The following is an 18,573-nucleotide window of genomic DNA, read 5'->3' as shown; positions in this document are numbered from 1 at the left end:
ACACACACACACACAAGGACTATATTGGTGTGTTTACATACCTGTTTCAGTTTGTTGTTGAGATTTTCTGCTATTTTTTGCTTGCTATCGCTGGCCTGCTTCAGAGAACTGACCTGACTTTCCAGTCTGGTCAACTAATACAAATAAATCATATTAAACAATGTTGTTGTTTTATTTACAAAGAAGGTGAACAAATGCAGGTGAGAAGCAAGCAAACATTGACTGAGGTTAGTAGGTAATGTGTGTAGGTTAGTAGGTAATGTGTGTAGGTTAGTAGGAAATGTGTGTAGGTTAGTAGGTAATGTGTGTAGGTTAGTAGGTAATGTGTGTAGGTTAGTAGGAAATGTGTGTAGGTTAGTAGGAAATGTGTGTAGGTTAGTAGGAAATGTGTGTAGGTTAGTAGGTAATGTGTGTAGGTTAGTAGGAAATGTGTGTAGGTTAGTAGGAAATGTGTGTAGGTTAGTAGGAAATGTGTGTAGGTTAGTAGGAAATGTGTGTAGGTTAGTAGGAAATGTGTGTAGGTTAGTAGGTAATGTGTGTAGGTTAGTAGGAAATGTGTGTAGGTTAGTAGGAAATGTGTGTAGGTTAGTAGGTAATGTGTGTAGGTTAGTAGGTAATGTGTGTAGGTTAGTAGGTAATGTGTGTAGGTTAGTAGGTAATGTGTGTGTCACCTGCTCAGTCTTGCTCTTCAGACTCCCACGCAGATCCACTATCTCCTTGCCCGTTTGTCTGTTGGTGGTAAGCACTTCTTCTGTTTTGCTCTTCAGCTGTGCAGACAGCCACTTCATTTGGTTGTCCAGCAGCTCCTTCTCCTGTGCCATGCGCTTCTCCCGGTGCTGCGAGCACATTGCACACATTAGCACACTTACAATACAAGACAAAGAAATGAAACAAGTGGACACTGGGCACCGAGGGGTGATAAGAGAGTCATTATTACAGTGAACAGGTTCAAAGGACAACAACATTGGAGCAGATCCCCTAAAGTACATACACAATCATTTAGTCATATAAATAGTCAAAAAAAGATAAAAAGATAAAAAAGAAGATATGTATCTATATTAGGGATGGCCGATAATATCGGACTGCCGATATTATCGGCCGATAAATGCTTTAAAATGTAATATCGGAAATTATCGGTATCGGTTTCAAAATGATCGGTATCGGTTTCAAAAAGTAAAATGTATGACTTTTTAAAAGGACGCTGTGTACACGGCCGTAGGGAGAAGTACAGAGCGCCAATAAACCTTAAAGGCATTGCCTTTGCGTGCCGGCCCAGTCACATAATATCTACACACACAAGTGAATGCAAGGCATACTTGGTCAACAGCCATACAGGTCACACTGAGGGTGACCGTATAAACAACTTTAACACTGTTACAAATATGCGCCACACTGTGAACCCACACCAAACAAGAATGACAAACACATTTCGGGAGAACATCCGCACCGTAACACAACATAAACACAACACAACAAATACCCAGAATCCCTTGCAGCACTAACTCTTCCGGGAGGCTACAATATACACCCCCCGCTACCTCCCCCCCAACCCCGCCCACCTTAACCTCCTCATGCTCTCTCAGGGAGAGCATGTCCCAAATTCCAAGCTGCTGTTTTGAGGCATGTTAAAAAAAAGAATGCACTTTGTGACTTCAATAATAAATATGGCAGTGCCATGTTGGCATTTTTTTACAAAACTTGAGTTGATTTATTTTGGAAAACCTTGTTACATTGTTTAATGCATCACAACAAAATGAGGCATAATAATGTGTTCATTCCACCACTGTAATATATCGGTATCGCTTGATATCGGAATCTGTGATTAAGAGTTGGACAATATTGGAATATCGGATATTGGCAAAAAAGCCATTATCAGACATCTCTAATCTATATATATGTATATATCCACACACATGCATATATCCATACATATATATACATATACACATATAACATTATTGTACATTATAGTCTGAAAAAATAAAAAGCCATGACACGAGGACATGACGGACACATTGTGCTCGCTCAGGCCTGTTTAATGCTACTATGGCTCTTGGGGAAAAACTGTTCTTTAGTCTATTTGTGCCCGCTTTTATCAATAGATGTATACAAGTGTAGTGCGTAGTCATGTGTACCTGCACAGAGGACTGCATCTCATCTATTTGTGCCCGCTTTTATCAATAGATGTATACAAGTGTAGTGCATAGTCATGTGTACCTGCACAGAGGACTGCATCTCATCTATTTGTGCCCGCTTTTATCAATAGATGTATACAAGTGTAGTGCATAGTCATGTGTACCTGCACAGAGGCCTCAGAGGACTGCATCTCATCTATTTGTGCCCGCTTTTATCAATAGATGTATACAAGTGTAGTGCGTAGTCATGTGTACCTGCACAGAGGACTGCATCTCATCTATTTGTGCCCGCTTTTATCAATAGATGTATACAAGTGTAGTGCGTAGTCATGTGTACCTGCACAGAGGACTGCATCTCATCTATTTGTGCCCGCTTTTATCAATAGATGTATACAAGTGTAGTGCATAGTCATGTGTACCTGCACAGAGGACTGCATCTCATCTATTTGTGCCCGCTTTTATCAATAGATGTATACAAGTGTAGTGCGTAGTCATGTGTACCTGCACAGAGGACTGCATCTCATCTATCTGTGCCCGCTTTTATCAATAGATGTATACAAGTGTAGTGCGTAGTCATGTGTACCTGCACAGAGGACTGCATCTCATCTATCTGTGCCCGCTTTTATCAATAGATGTATACAAGTGTAGTGCATAGTCATGTGTGTACCTGCACAGAGGACTGCATCTCATCTATTTGTGCCCGCTTTTATCAATAGATGTATACAAGTGTAGTGCATAGTCATGTGTACCTGCACAGAGGACTGCATCTCATCTATCTGTGCCCGCTTTTATCAATAGATGTATACAAGTGTAGTGCGTAGTCATGTGTACCTGCACAGAGGACTGCATCTCATCTATCTGTGCCCGCTTTTATCAATAGATGTATACAAGTGTAGTGCATAATCATGTGTGTACCTGCACAGAGGCCTCAGAGGACTGCATCTCATCTATTTGTGCCCGCTTTTATCAATAGATGTATACAAGTGTAGTGCATAGTCATGTGTGTACCTGCACAGAGGCCTCAGAGGACTGCATCTCATCCACTTTCAACTGCAGCTCCACCTTCACCTTGTTCACCTCCACCACTTTCTCATTCAGGTGCTGCACCTCTTCTGCACAACAACAACAGATGTCATTAACAATGGTGCACAAAAACATACATTTTCATTCCTCCACATTCTAAATTGATTGATAATTAGGAGGTTTTTAGGCCATTTTAATTGTGATGAGACCGGAACTTTCTTAAAAATATACCAAAGCAGACAGGAAGACACTAGGGGACAAGAGGCCCCTCCTCCTTTCTCTCTTCAGCTCCTCTGCCCATCTTCATGTCCTGGAAGTGGATGCCACTTTTTGAACTGTTCATTATTGTAGCAATATAGCGTACATTCCAGACTATAAACTGCTATGTTTTTTCCTACACTTTGAACCCTGCAACTTAAAAACGGTGCGGCTCATTTATGGATTGTTCTTCACTGACGGCCACAATGCAAATAGTTTATAAAAAACAAGCAAATCCCCTGGAAAGGTGTTATTGTCTGTGCTATGACGCCATCTTTTGGACAGGTGCTGCAGTGTCCTTCCATTTAGTGCTTTCAACCGGAAGTAGAAGTGCCGTTCAATCTTCTAGCCATCTATAGCGTTTCTACTCGTATGGATTTTTCATTCATCACTCCAAGCAACGTTTGTAAGTTTTACAATAAAACTAAAACATTTCACTTTTTAAAGTATTCATTATTGTAGTAATATAGCGTACATTCCAGACTATAAACTGCTACTTTTTTTTCCTACACTTTGAACTCTGCAACTTAAAAACAGGTGCGGCTAATTTATGGATTGTTCTTCACTGACGGCCACAATGCAAATAGTTTATAAAAAACAAGCAAATCCACTGTAAAGGTGTTCTTGTCTGTGCTATGGCGCCATCTTTTGGACAGGTGCTGCAGTGTCCTTCCATTTAGTGCTTTCAACCGGAAGTACAAGTGCCGTTCAATCTTCTAGCCATCTATAGCGTTTCTACTCGTATGGATTTTTCATTCATCACTCCAAGCAACGTTTGTAAGTTTTACAATATAACTACAACTATTCTTACGTACTAAAGTGTCCCATGTGTGATGTCTGTAGGAGTGTTGTCATGCATATTTGTATGTGCTATCATGAAGTAACCAAGCTAGCGTTATTAGCATTAGCTAATACGTAAACATGTTTACGAGTGTCTGTGTTCGTATTATTAACTTACAACCGCATTCTTTTTGTATTGTTTCAGTTTTGCAGATGCACCAAAATGTCAGCGTGGACTTATTGAGTCAGTTTAGCTGACTTCTGTTTTGTTTGATCGGCCGTTTTGCTGCCGTGTTACAGACATTGTTTGGAAACAATTAAAGTATCTTTCTGTGTAAATAACTAAGTTCACAACGTATATCTGCGGCTTATAGTCCAGTGCGGCTAATATATGGGGGGGGGAATTTCCTAAAAATGTTGTGGGTGTGGCTTATTTACCGGTGCAGTCTATAGTGCGGAAAATACATTATTTATTGCTTATTTTTTGGTTACTGTTAAGTTTAAAAATAGCACTGCTGTGTCCTCTATTATGTTTTCTTACCTTTGTGTTCTTTCATGTTTCCTTCTTGTTTTCATGTGTTTACCCGTTTTTTGTGGACTTTTTGAACGTGCAATCCAACCACATCATTTCCCCATTGTGGAAGAAATGAAGTCTATTGCATCCTATCCTAATGTTGTGGCCGGGGGAATCTAATCACTGCTTACGAAGTTTATTTCCGACAGTGTCTGGTACATTTGAAGACATATATTTAAACCAGATACATTTTTTATAGGGAAATAATGATGTGTGTTCCTTTGCAATGTGGGAAGGTTTCAGGAATGCAACATCTTCAAAAGCATGGTTATGAAAGTGAACATGTAGGAGACGTACTATCTGGAGCACCAGGCAGACGTACTATCTGGAGCACCAGGCAGACGTACTATCTGGAGCACCAGGCAGACGTACTATCTGGAGCACCAGGCAGACGTACTATCTGGAGCACCAGGCAGACGTACTATCTGGAGCACCAGGCATGCACATGTACTATCTGGAGCACCAGGCAGACGTACTATCTGGAGCAGCAGGCATGCACATGATAGTACAACATATGTTTTATGCTGTTTCAATCCTAATGGGAAGTTCAATCATTTAGTTGGACTGATCCTTTTTCACATTGTCAACAAAAAAGGTAACCATGGCAACTGGCCCATTCTATCCAAAGAGCAGGAGAGTAATGTCAAGTAAAGTCTCCATACTTACTTGTGAGATTCTCCACCTCCTGACTTCTCTTCTCCAGCAGCCTGGCCAGCTCTCTTTTCTCTGCCTCGATCTCATACTTGGCTTTGGACTGCTGCACTCAAACACATGTGCTGGTTATTAACATGTGCTGGTTAGATTACACGCCATCAAACACATGTGCTGGTTATTAACACGCGTGCTGGTTAGATTACACGCCATCAAACACACGTGCTGGTTATTAACACGTGCTGGTTAGATTACACGCCATCAAACACATGTGCTGGTTATATGACACGCCATCAAACACATGTGCTGGTTATTAACACGTGCTGGTTAGATTACACGCCATCAAACACATGTGCTGGTTATATGACACGCCATCAAACACATGTGCTGGTTATTAACACGTGCTGGTTAGATTACACGCCATCAAACACATGTGCTGGTTATATGACACGCCATCAAACACACGTGCTGGTTATATGACACGCCATCAAACACATGTGCTGGTTATATGACACGCCATCAAACACATGTGCTGGTTATATGACACGCCATCAAACACACGTGCTGGTTATATGACACGCCATCAAACACATGTGCTGGTTATATGACACGCCATCAAACACACGTGCTGGTTATATGACACGCCATCAAACACATGTGCTGGTTATATGACACGCCATCAAACACATGTGCTGGTTATTAACATGTGCTGGTTATATGACACGCCATCAAACACATGTGCTGGTTATATGACACGCCATCAAACACATGTGCTGGTTATATGACACGCCATCAAACACATGTGCTGGTTATATGACACGCCATCAAACACACGTGCTGGTTATATGACACGCCATCAAACACATGTGCTGGTTATATGACACGCCATCAAACACATGTGCTGGTTATATGACACGCCATCAAACACATGTGCTGGTTATATGACACGCCATCAAACACATGTGCTGGTTATATGACACGCCATCAAACACATGTGCTGGTTATGACACGCCATCAAACACATGTGCTGGTTATATGACACGCCATCAAACACATGTGCTGGTTATATGACACGCCATCAAACACATGTGCTGGTTATATGACACGCCATCAAACACATGTGCTGGTTATGACACGCCATCAAACACATGTGCTGGTTATATGACACGCCATCAAACACATGTGCTGGTTATATGACACGCCATCAAACACATGTGCTGGTTATATGACACGCCATCAAACACATGTGCTGGTTATATGACACGCCATCAAACACATGTGCTGGTTATATGACACGCCATCAAACACACGTGCTGGTTATATGACACGCCATCAAACACATGTGCTGGTTATTAACACGTGCTGGTTATATGACACGCCATCAAACACATGTGCTGGTTATATGACACGCCATCAAACACATGTGCTGGTTATATGACACGCCATCAAACACATGTGCTGGTTATATGACACGCCATCAAACACACGTGCTGGTTATATGACACGCCATCAAACACATGTGCTGGTTATATGACACGCCATCAAACACATGTGCTGGTTATATGACACGCCATCAAACACACGTGCTGGTTATATGACACGCCATCAAACACATGTGCTGGTTATATGACACGCCATCAAACACATGTGCTGGTTATTAACACGTGCTGGTTATATGACACGCCATCAAACACATGTGCTGGTTATATGACACGCCATCAAACACATGTGCTGGTTATATGACACGCCATCAAACACATGTGCTGGTTATATGACACGCCATCAAACACACGTGCTGGTTATATGACACGCCATCAAACACATGTGCTGGTTATATGACACGCCATCAAACACATGTGCTGGTTATATGACACGCCATCAAACACATGTGCTGGTTATATGACACGCCATCAAACACATGTGCTGGTTATATGACACGCCATCAAACACATGTGCTGGTTATATGACACGCCATCAAACACATGTGCTGGTTATGACACGCCATCAAACACATGTGCTGGTTATATGACACGCCATCAAACACATGTGCTGGTTATATGACACGCCATCAAACACATGTGCTGGTTATATGACACGCCATCAAACACATGTGCTGGTTATATGACACGCCAACACGCATGATGTACCTGCGGCAGGGCTTTATCTTCAGGTGTGTCTCCATCAATCCCCTTCAGAGCAGTCAGCTCTTCACCTGCATGATGCAAACATGACATAACATGAATGAGTGACATGACATAACATGAATGAGTGACATGACATAACATGAATGAGTGACATGACATAACATGAATGAGTGACATGACATAACATGAATGAGTGACATGACATAACATGAATGAGTGACATGAATCAGGACATCTTTCAATAGCTTCAGGAGCTCACTCAGTTTTTGGTTTTCCTCCTTGACGGCCTGCAGGTCTCTTGTAGCAGAAATGATTTGTTCCTGACTCTCCCCGAGCTTCTTGTCAATGTCGAAGTACTGCTGCTCTGCACGTCCAAGACAAGAAGAACATTCTTATTCACTCTTCATGAGAAGCAAGCGGGGTGTTCAAACTTCTTCCACTTAGGGAAGCACACTGACAAATCTAATCTATTTTTAATCTTTTTTCCCTGCGCTTCGAGCCCCACGGCTTATAAAACGGCGCGGCTAATTTATGGATCATTCTTCGCTGGCGGCCATAATGCAAATAGTTTCCAGAAAACACGCGCAAAGACACTGACATGGTGTGTTATTGTTGGTGCTATGGCGCCATCATTTGGACGAGTTGGCTCACTGCAGGTGTTGCTGGGCGAACGCCTGCACAGAATTGCTGTGTCGTCTTCCAGCTGTCCGTTTCTACTCATATGGGTTCTTCATTCGTCACTCCAAGCAACATTTGTAAGTTTTACAATATAACTAAAACAATTCTTACAATACTAAAGCGTCCCTGTGTGTGATGTCTGTAGGAGTGTTTTCATGCATATTTGTACGTGCTATCGTAATATAATCACGCTAGCGTTCTCAGCATTAGCTAATATGCTAACATGTTTACGAGTGTCTGTGTTAGTATTATTAACTTACAATTTTTTTATATTAATGTTTTTAATGATAATATCAATTAGGGCAGTCCTGGGCAGTCTGCGGCCCGCGGGCCACATCCGGCCCTTTGTGCGTCCCTGTCCGGCCCGCGTGAGGCCAATCATAAATTACAAAATAAATTTAAAAAAGTATCTAATGTTGGATAAAGTGACAGAAACTAACCCTGTGCAGAAATTGACATTTTTGCATTGTATTATACATCAGGAAGTGTTGTGTAAGACAGTGTTAAAAATAAAACCATCAAAAGCAATCTGCTTTTGTATAAAGTTAAGTTAGGTTAAATGAAATTATTATTATTATTAATTATTATTATTTATCTTACGGTATATCAAAAATAATATTGAGCAAAATTTAATTGAAATATTGTCGGTGTGGCCCTCCAGCAGTGTTCGGGTTGCTTATGCGGCCCCCTGTAAAAATTAATTGCCCACCCCTGAATTAGGGATTTTTAATCACTGCTATTTTGAAATTGTTACTAATGTTGATACTGTTGTTGATGGTATTCATTTTTGTTTCGCTACTTTTGGATTGTTTTGTGTCATGTTTGTGTGTCCTCAATTGCTCTGTTTATTGCTATTCTGGGTGTTGCTGGGTCGGGTTTGGGTTTTGGAGTTGGATTGCATTGTTGTGGTGTTTTTGTGTGTTGTTTTGTTGAATTGATTAATAAATTCATGAAAAAAATAATAATAATAAAAAAATAAATAAAATAAAAACTTACAATGGGATTATTTTTGTATTGTTTTAATTTCACAAATTCCTCAGTAAATTCACCAAAACGTCAGCGTGGAGTTATTGAGTCGGTTTAGCTGATTGGAGAGCTAGCTTGCGCAGCTAGTGGGTTCATGACGACGACTTCTGTTTTGCTTGATCAGCCGTTTTACTGCCGTGTTACAGACACCGTTTGGAAACAATTAAGGTATGAAAATAAACATTTACAAAATATTTCTGTGTAAATAACTCATTTCACGACGTACATATCTGCGGCCAATATATGGACAAATATTATTTTTTCCTAAAATTTAAGAGGTGCAGTTTATATACTACTGCGCTCTCTAGTCTGGAAAATATGTTATTTATTTTTTAACCTTTAGGGCTCCCCTCATGTTTGGTTCCGGCAACACAGAACAATCTCAGTCTTGATTTTTTTTACAAAAAATATATAATAACATTTATTTGTCAGTGCTTAAATCTGTAGCACAGTTTCAAATCTATTTGTCGATATAAAGTTGTTGGTTTTTTCCATGTTTATGCCCTTTTTGTTAAAGAAAACCAAGTTTTTTTTAATGACAAAAACATGAAATATGCAATATTTTCCCCAAAAAGATTTTCAAAGTGGAATATTCCACTGTGAAGTAATAGGACTGTAAAATAGATCAAGACTTCATAACAACGTTGATTTAGATTTATTTTTTGAGCAAATGCACTAAAAAATTCTCAATAAAATTCTCGGGAATCCAAAAGGGCCACACTCATAAAAGAGTTAAAAATTAGCCATACATTTGTTTACTTTTAAGGCTTAAATCTCTATACCAGGGGTCACCAACGCGGTGCCCGCGGGCACCAGGTAGCCCGTAAGGACCAGATGAGTAGCCCGCTGGCCTGTTCTAAAAATAGCTCAAATAGCAGCACTTACCAGTGAGCTGCCTCTATTTTTTTAAATGTTATTTATTTACTAGCAAGCTGGTCTCACTTTGCCCGACATTTTTAATTCTAAGAGAGACAAAACTCAAATAGAATTTGAAAATCCAAGAAAATATGTTAAAGACTTGGTCTTCACTTGTTTAAATAAATTCATTATTTTTTTTTACTTTGCTTCTTACAACTTTCAGAAAGACAATTTTAGAAAAAAAAATACAACCTTAAAAATGATTTTAGGATTTTTAAACACATATACCTTTTTACCTTTTAAATTCCTTCCTCTTCTTTCCTGACAATTTAAATCAATGTTCAAGTATTTTTTTTATTGTAAAGAATAATAAATACATTTTAATTGAATTCTTCATTTTAGCTTCTGTTTTTTCGACGAAGAATATTTGTGAAATATTTATTCAAACTTATTATGATTAAAATTCAAAAAAATGATTCCGGCAAATCTAGAAAATCTGTAGAATCAAATTTAAATCTTATTTGAAAGGCTTTTGAATTTCTTTTAAAATTTTTGTTCTGGAAAATCTAGAAGAAATAATGATTTGTCTTTGTTAGAAATATAGCTTGGTCCAATTTGTTATATATTCTAACAAAGTGTAGATTGGATTTTAACCTATTTAAAACATGCCATCAAAATTCTAAAATTAATCTTAATCAGGAAAAATTACTAATGATGTTCCATAAATTATTTTTCTAATTTTTTCAAAAACATTCGAATTAGCTAGTTTTTCTCTTCTTTTTTTCGGTTGAATTTTAAAGAGTCGAAATTGAAGATAAACTATGTTTCAAAATTTTATTGTCATTTTTTTCGTGTTTTCTCCTCTTTTAAACCATTCAATTAAGTGTAAATATCATTAATTATTAATAATAACAGAGTTAAAGGTAAATTGAGCAAATTGGCTATTTCTGGCAATTTATTTAAGTGTGTATCAAACTGGTAGCCCTTCGCATTAATCACTACCCAAGAAGTAGCTCTTGCTTTCAAAAAGGTTGCTGACCCCTGTTATAGATCAACTTCAGATCCATGTGTTGATTACACCTTTTTATGTTTTTTACATTTGTTTTTATATGCCCTTTTTGTCGTGGAGTACTTATGGCAAATATTTTCCTCGAAAAGTGTAATATTTAAAGTGAAGTATTTGGAGCCGTCAATAGTTCAATAAGTCATAACGACGATGATTTTGATACTTTATTATTTTTGGAGCAATGGCACTTTTATTTTGAAAAAAAAAAGTCTGCATGGGAGCTTCATGAAAAATTAAAGAGTCGACATTGGAAAGTTTTCTCCTTACATTTCACCTGTATGCTCTTTCATTACACTTTTTCATGTTTTTTTTTGTAATAGTATTTTTAGAATGTGTCACGTGCCATCCATCAATCCATTTCTACCGCTTGTCCCTTTCAGTGGCGTTAAAAAAAAAGAAAAGCGGGCCGCCCTATGGACATTTCTGTATTAGACGAACAATGACCTAAACTAAACTAACAATAAGTTTGTTTGCACAACATTCAACCTTTTCTTTATGTGTTTGTATACTTGATAAAACGCGCGTAAAAAAGAAGGAAATTAACAAAATAAGAAACTTCCGGTTGAGTCAATTTGTCGTCAACGTTAGCAATGTGGCTAACGTTAGCGCCCAAGACGACGTGCAAAGTTTATTGCCAAGTTGAGCAGTAAAAAGTGAAGTTTGTGATGTTGCACTCGGATGTTTGGCTGCTACGTACCACTGTCTGCTTTGAGGCGCTCTTGCTGGCACCTGAGCTCCGCGTTAGCATTCCGCAAGTCCATGACAAACTTCTCCAGCTTGTTTTGGACACCTTTAGGCAGTTTGTTCAGCTCCGTCCGCTCCAGCGCCTGCAGCAGGACGAGCGCCATCTCCACTCCACAGATCTATTCTAGCATGGAGGCCACAAGTGAAGGAAGAAGTGTGTCTCTCTCATGAGAGCATCGAAGCACCGATAAGTCGGTTGGTGAAAGAGTCAAGTCACGTTAACAGGAAGTAGGTCGTACGCTTTCAAAATCAAACATAAATGCCTGCTCGGAATTGCAGGTAAACAGTCTGTTGCCTCTACGTTGTTACGGCCCTTAACATAAGTGCTCAAAAGTGTAAACATAACTGAAAATGTGCATCATTGTGGTACACAAAGGTTACAATTTCTATTTTCAATCATTAAGAGTACTTTTATACTGAAATAAGCATCCCGACGACTAAAACATGCGACGGAAGTATGAACATAACGCACTACCGGAAACGGAAACATAACATGGCGCAAAGCAGTATGGTAAATGTAGTTTCACTTCTTTTGATGACCCGCCACAAGCTAAAAGAGTTGACAATCATTTAACTGACTTTTAATGTCTATTTGGGCGTGTATCTTCCTAAGTGCATTCATTTTGGACACCTAACACTAACCCTGACTGATCAACGTTCAAACGCTGTCAACAGCCAAGTCGTCTAACGTAAGCTAACTTTGTTTACCTGCTAGCCACAGTTTGACGCCAAACCTAGAATTCATCAAAAATATATTTTTTAACACGTATTCCTTTTTAATTAACTCCAATTAAGTCAACTTATGGGAGCCTGACGTTTTTTTGTTTTGTTTTGTTTTGCCACGCATGCGTTCCTCACTCCTTGTTTCTATTTTAGCCTGACAATTAGAGGGACAAGCGGTAGGAAACGGATGGAATTAAACCATGCTTGATGTTCCCCACCAGGCACCATGGGCCGCGGGTACACGGTAGACGACACCGTGGAGGTGTATCTCTCCAAACTATGCGATCAGCCGGCAGCTACCGTCACAGGTGTGCTGGTTGGACAGGTAAGTTCTATTCTCTAACATCTGCAACATTGGTGGTGGACTATATCAGAATCAGAATCACTTTATTCATCCACGAGGGGGAATTCATATTTTCAGCACAATCCCATTCAAGACAAGACAAACATTACAGGGAGACAGAATAGGATCAAACATTACAGGGAGACAGAACAGGATCAAACATTACAGGGAGACAGAACAGGATTAAACATTACATGCAGACAATAGGATCAAACATTATAGGGAGACAGAACGGGATAAAACAATACAAGGAGACAGAACAGGATCAAACACTACAGGGAGACACAACAGGATCGCTGACGGGTCTGAGGAAAAAAAAAATTGGTCTAAGCCTGGGCCCCTGGAGAGGGGGTTCAGACTGAGGCCAAGGGGGGAAAAAACCTCATAGCCATTGAACACATAAACATGTGTGTAAGAGGGAAACATCAAAGGACATTAAAGACATTAAAAGAGCAGAGCTGATGCAACCAGACACTTCTACACACAGCCACTAAAGTAAAACAACAACAAAAATAAATAAAAACATATACACTGTGGTGGTGTTCCACACCATGGACTGCTGGGGGGGGGCATGGCCAGAGACAGGAGCAGACCCAACAAAGCAACCAGGGTTAGGGTTAGGGGTCTCTCCAAACTCTGCAGTCCTGTCTCTTCATCCACATCTCCTCCAGTCTCTCCAAACTCTGCAGCCCTGTCCCTTCATCCACATCTCCTCCAGTCCCTCCAAACTCTGCAGTCCTGTCTCTTCATCCACATCTCCTCCAGTCTCTCCAAACTCTGCAGTCCTGTCTCTTCATCCACATCTCCTCCAGTCTCTCCAAACTCTGCAGTCCTGTCTCTTCATCCACATCTCCTCCAGTCCCTCCAAACTCTGCAGTCCTGTCTCTTCATCCACATCTCCTCCAGTCCCTCCAAACTCTGCAGCCCTGTCTCTTCATCCACATCTCCTCCAGTCTCTCCAAACTCTGCAGCCCTGTCCCTTCATCCACATCTCCTCCAGTCTCTCCAAACTCTGCAGTCCTGTCTCTTCATCCACATCTCCTCCAGTCTCTCCAAACTCTGCAGTCCTGTCTCTTCATCCACATCTCCTCCAGTCCCTCCAAGCTCTGCAGTCCTGTCTCTTCATCCACATCTCCTCCAGTCTCTCCAAACTCTGCAGCCCTGTCTCTTCATCCACATCTCCTCCAGTCTCTCCAAACTCTGCAGTCCTGTCTCTTCATCCACATCTCCTCCAGTCCCTCCAAACTCTGCAGTCCTGTCTCTTCATCCACATCTCCTCCAGTCCCTCCAAACTCTGCAGTCCTGTCTCTTCATCCACATCTCCTCCAGTCCCTCCAAACTCTGCAGTCCTGTCTCTTCATCCACATCTCCTCCAGTCCCTCCAAACTCTGCAGCCCTGTCTCTTCATCCACATCTCCTCCAGTCTCTCCAAACTCTGCAGCCCTGTCCCTTCATCCACATCTCCTCCAGTCTCTCCAAACTCTGCAGTCCTGTCTCTTCATCCACATCTCCTCCAGTCTCTCCAAACTCTGCAGTCCTGTCTCTTCATCCACATCTCCTCCAGTCCCTCCAAGCTCTGCAGTCCTGTCTCTTCATCCACATCTCCTCCAGTCTCTCCAAACTCTGCAGCCCTGTCTCTTCATCCACATCTCCTCCAGTCTCTCCAAACTCTGCAGTCCTGTCTCTTCATCCACATCTCCTCCAGTCCCTCCAAACTCTGCAGTCCTGTCTCTTCATCCACATCTCCTCCAGTCCCTCCAAGCTCTGCAGTCCTGTCTCTTCATCCACATCTCCTCCAGTCCCTCCAAGCTCTGCAGTCCTGTCTCTTCATCCACATCTCCTCCAGTCTCTCCAAACTCTGCAGCCCTGTCTCTTCATCCACATCTCCTCCAGTCTCTCCAAACTCTGCAGTCCTGTCTCTTCATCCACATCTCCTCCAGTCCCTCCAAACTCTGCAGTCCTGTCTCTTCATCCACATCTCCTCCAGTCCCTCCAAACTCTGCAGTCCTGTCTCTTCAAGAAAATGCATCAATTGTGCCACCTACTAGCTGAGCTCACAAAAGAAGACATGTTTTATTATCCGTGATCTTTAAGGAGCATAATGAGGCAATACCTCAATCTTTTAACATTTCAGAGCTCACCTCAGAGAGATGTTGTTGTGATGGCGTGCAGGACGCCGCCAAGACAGGAGGGCCTTGTGGGTGTAGGAAAGTCCTTGGACAAGGAGTGGATCAGCGAGCATGCTCGACAGGTATGACCTCATCAAGCAACTTGGGCTTTGTCCTGTCCATCAAAAGTAGTTAAAACATGACTGTTTCCTCTCTTTTTAGGTGTCCAGAATGTTGCCTGGGGGCTTGTCTGTGTTAGGGGTCTTCATCATCACTGATGCAGACGCCAAGGAAACACTCACCTCACTTCGTCAGGTGACATTTGCTTTCTTTACAGGGACTTTTTACTTTTTTTTTGTCCTGTCCAGCTACTCTGACAAATCATATTATTGACGTAGATTGTACACATTTACTTTACACTAGAGGAGTGTGGGATAGATTAGAATAGAATAGAAAGTACTTTGTTGATCCCTGGGGGAAATTCAGCACCACAGTTCACTCACAATAGACAATAAACACTTAGGTACTTTTTACATGTGAATAATATAAATACAGTCTATTATACAGCATTATTCACATGTGAATAATATAAATACAGTCTATTATACAGCATTATTCACATGTGAATAATATAAATACATGATACATTTACAGTACATGTACAGTCAAAAGGAACATATGCATTATACTTCTGATACTTCTCTTGTGGCCTTATTTGTATTTGACTTTATTAAATGTATTTATATTATCATTTGGTGCAGCCGGGCTGGAGCAGGAGGGGATAGAAAGAGAGAAAAAGGAAGACAGAGGGGGAAACAAGAGGGGGATGAGACAAAGAGACAACAATAAACACAACAATGGAACAACATCAGTAAATAGGATATGTACAAATATGATAGTAAAAGTGAGAGCAAAGAAGCAGTTAGTGAAATAAATATTAATAATACAGAAATGACAATGAACATTATTACACTACGTGTATTATTTAAAGATATGAAGTAACTTTAGATGTAAGAACTAGGGATGTGTAGGGTGGCGAATTCTGTACTTTCTTACGACCCCGACTGAAGTCCTTGGGTACTACCGTCATGGATTCAGGTCAAATGAAACGGTGGCATATTTCCTCACGTCCGGTTGCCGACTCCTCGGCTGAAGGAAATTCTCACTAGTGCGGACTCAGCCAAACTCCCTCTAAACATGTATGCTTGGTGGAAACGCTCAAATGTAAAGTAAGGCTAGCTTGATGCTAAGTTACATTGGATTTTCCATAGACAGGCTAATATTAGCATTAGCCATTTTACATGGCGATTTCAACATCTCCAAATTTCGTAACTAAGATGAATGTTACAATCACATAGCAGTATAAACACTTTGTAGGGTGCAACATAACGCATTCAGCAAAAGCTACTTCCTAGACAACAGACCACAGATAGCCTGCGTTCAAATGTGATAATCAAACAAGATATAACAACTGCTCAGTTATTATAATAAGCCCTTTTTTAAATGTTCAATTTAATGATGAAACCATGTTGAAGTGGTGTGTTTGTGTGCAGCTGGTGTTCACGGTGCAGAGTCTCATCTCTTCTGAGCATGTGTGGAAGCCTGCTGATGATGACGTCACAGACTGCCTGGCACTGCACATCAACCCCAAATCCAGAAAGTATCCTTGGCTTCTGTCGCTGGATGCTGTCTGAAACACTCTTGTTTACCTTCTTTAATCCTGCATGTCAGAATCATGTGCAGGACCTTTGATATTAAAGACCCCAAGGTGAGTCCCTCTGCAGTCTAGCACTCACATGTCACCTCATTTCTCTACCTTTGCAGTCTAGCACTCACACGTCACCTCATTTCTCTACCTTTGCAGTCTAGCACTCACGTGTCACCTCATTTCTCTACCTTTGCAGTCTAGCACTCACACGTCACCTCATTTCTCTACCTTTGCAGTCTAGCACTCACGTGTCACCTCATTTCTCTACCTTTGCAGTCTAGCACTCATACGTCACCTCATTTCTCTACCTTTGCAGTCTAGCACTCACACGTCACCTCATTTCTCTACCTTTGCAGTCTAGCACTCACATGTCACCTCATTTCTCTACCTTTGCAGTCTAGCACTCACGTGTCACCTCATTTCTCTACCTTTGCAGTCTAGCACTCACACGTCACCTCATTTCTCTACCTTTGCAGTCTAGCACTCACATGTCACCTCATTTCTCTACCTTTGCAGTCTAGCACTCACACGTCACCTCATTTCTCTACCTTTGCAGTCTAGCACTCACACGTCACCTCATTTCTCTACCTTTGCAGTCTAGCACTCACGTCACCTCATTTCTCTACCTTTGCAGTCTAGCACTCACACGTCACCTCATTTCTCTACCTTTGCAGTCTAGCACTCACACGTCACCTCATTTCTCTACCTTTGCAGTCTAGCACTCACGTGTCACCTCATTTCTCTACCTTTGCAGTCTAGCACTCACACGTCACCTCATTTCTCTACCTTTGCAGTCTAGCACTCACACGTCACCTCATTTCTCTACCTTTGCAGTCTAGCACTCACACGTCACCTCATTTCTCTACCTTTGCAGTCTAGCACTCACGTCACCTCATTTCTCTACCTTTGCAGTCTAGCACTCACACGTCACCTCATTTCTCTACCTTTGCAGTCTAGCACTCACACGTCACCTCATTTCTCTACCTTTGCAGTCTAGCACTCACACGTCACCTCATTTCTCTACCTTTGCAGTCTAGCACTCACACGTCACCTCATTTCTCTACCTTTGCAGTCTAGCACTCACGTGTCACCTCATTTCTCTACCTTTGCAGTCTAGCACTCACACGTCACCTCATTTCTCTACCTTTGCAGTCTAGCACTCACACGTCACCTCATTTCTCTACCTTTGCAGTCTAGCACTCACACGTCACCTCATTTCTCTACCTTTGCAGTCTAGCACTCACACGTCACCTCATTTTTCTACCTTTGCAGTCTAGCACTCACACGTCACCTCATTTCTCTACCTTTGCAGTCTAGCACTCACGTGTCACCTCATTTCTCTACCTTTGCAGTCTAGCACTCACACGTCACCTCATTTCTCTACCTTTGCAGTCTAGCACTCACACGTCACCTCATTTCTCTACCTTTGCAGTCTAGCACTCACACGTCACCTCATTTCTCTACCTTTGCAGTCTAGCACTCACATGTCACCTCATTTCTCTACCTTTGCAGTCTAGCACTCACACGTCACCTCATTTCTCTACCTTTGCAGTCTAGCACTCACGTGTCACCTCATTTCTCTACCTTTGCAGTCTAGCACTCACACGTCACCTCATTTCTCTACCTTTGCCATCCCGCCTTTAAACTCACAGCTTTGTCCACCAAGGCCCACATACTGAAAAGTCAAAGTATGCTAGGACCATTTTGATATTTTTTATTTTAAAAAAAAAAGGCTAAAAACATATATAAGACAC

The 18,573-nt window shown here is 41.2% G+C and overlaps 1 protein-coding gene and 1 pseudogene across 2 annotated transcripts in view; one reads left to right on the top strand and one right to left on the bottom strand.

Moving 5' to 3' along the window:
* Window positions 1-12,356, bottom strand: part of LOC133664312 (nucleoprotein TPR-like) — a 104,540-nt pseudogene extending 92,184 nt beyond the window's left edge.
* A 73-nt stretch (window positions 12,357-12,429) lies between these two features.
* The window catches only part of odr4 (odr-4 GPCR localization factor homolog), a 35,562-nt gene continuing 29,418 nt past the window's right edge, over window positions 12,430-18,573 (top strand). For both annotated transcript variants that reach the window (XM_062070379.1, XM_062070378.1), the window contains exons 1-6: window positions 12,430-12,626; window positions 12,882-12,985; window positions 15,138-15,254; window positions 15,334-15,426; window positions 16,665-16,771; window positions 16,843-16,879. In XM_062070379.1, coding sequence (XP_061926363.1) covers window positions 12,887-12,985; window positions 15,138-15,254; window positions 15,334-15,426; window positions 16,665-16,771; window positions 16,843-16,879 — 453 coding nt within the window. In that variant the 5' untranslated portion in view covers window positions 12,430-12,626; window positions 12,882-12,886. The remainder of the gene's footprint in view (window positions 12,627-12,881; window positions 12,986-15,137; window positions 15,255-15,333; window positions 15,427-16,664; window positions 16,772-16,842; window positions 16,880-18,573) is intronic.

This window comes from Entelurus aequoreus, linkage group LG14 (assembly GCF_033978785.1).
Source record: "Entelurus aequoreus isolate RoL-2023_Sb linkage group LG14, RoL_Eaeq_v1.1, whole genome shotgun sequence".
NCBI lineage: Eukaryota > Metazoa > Chordata > Actinopteri > Syngnathiformes > Syngnathidae > Entelurus > Entelurus aequoreus.
The sequence above is the reverse complement of the archived record's forward strand: the minus strand, read 5'-3'. Positions and strand labels throughout refer to the sequence as shown.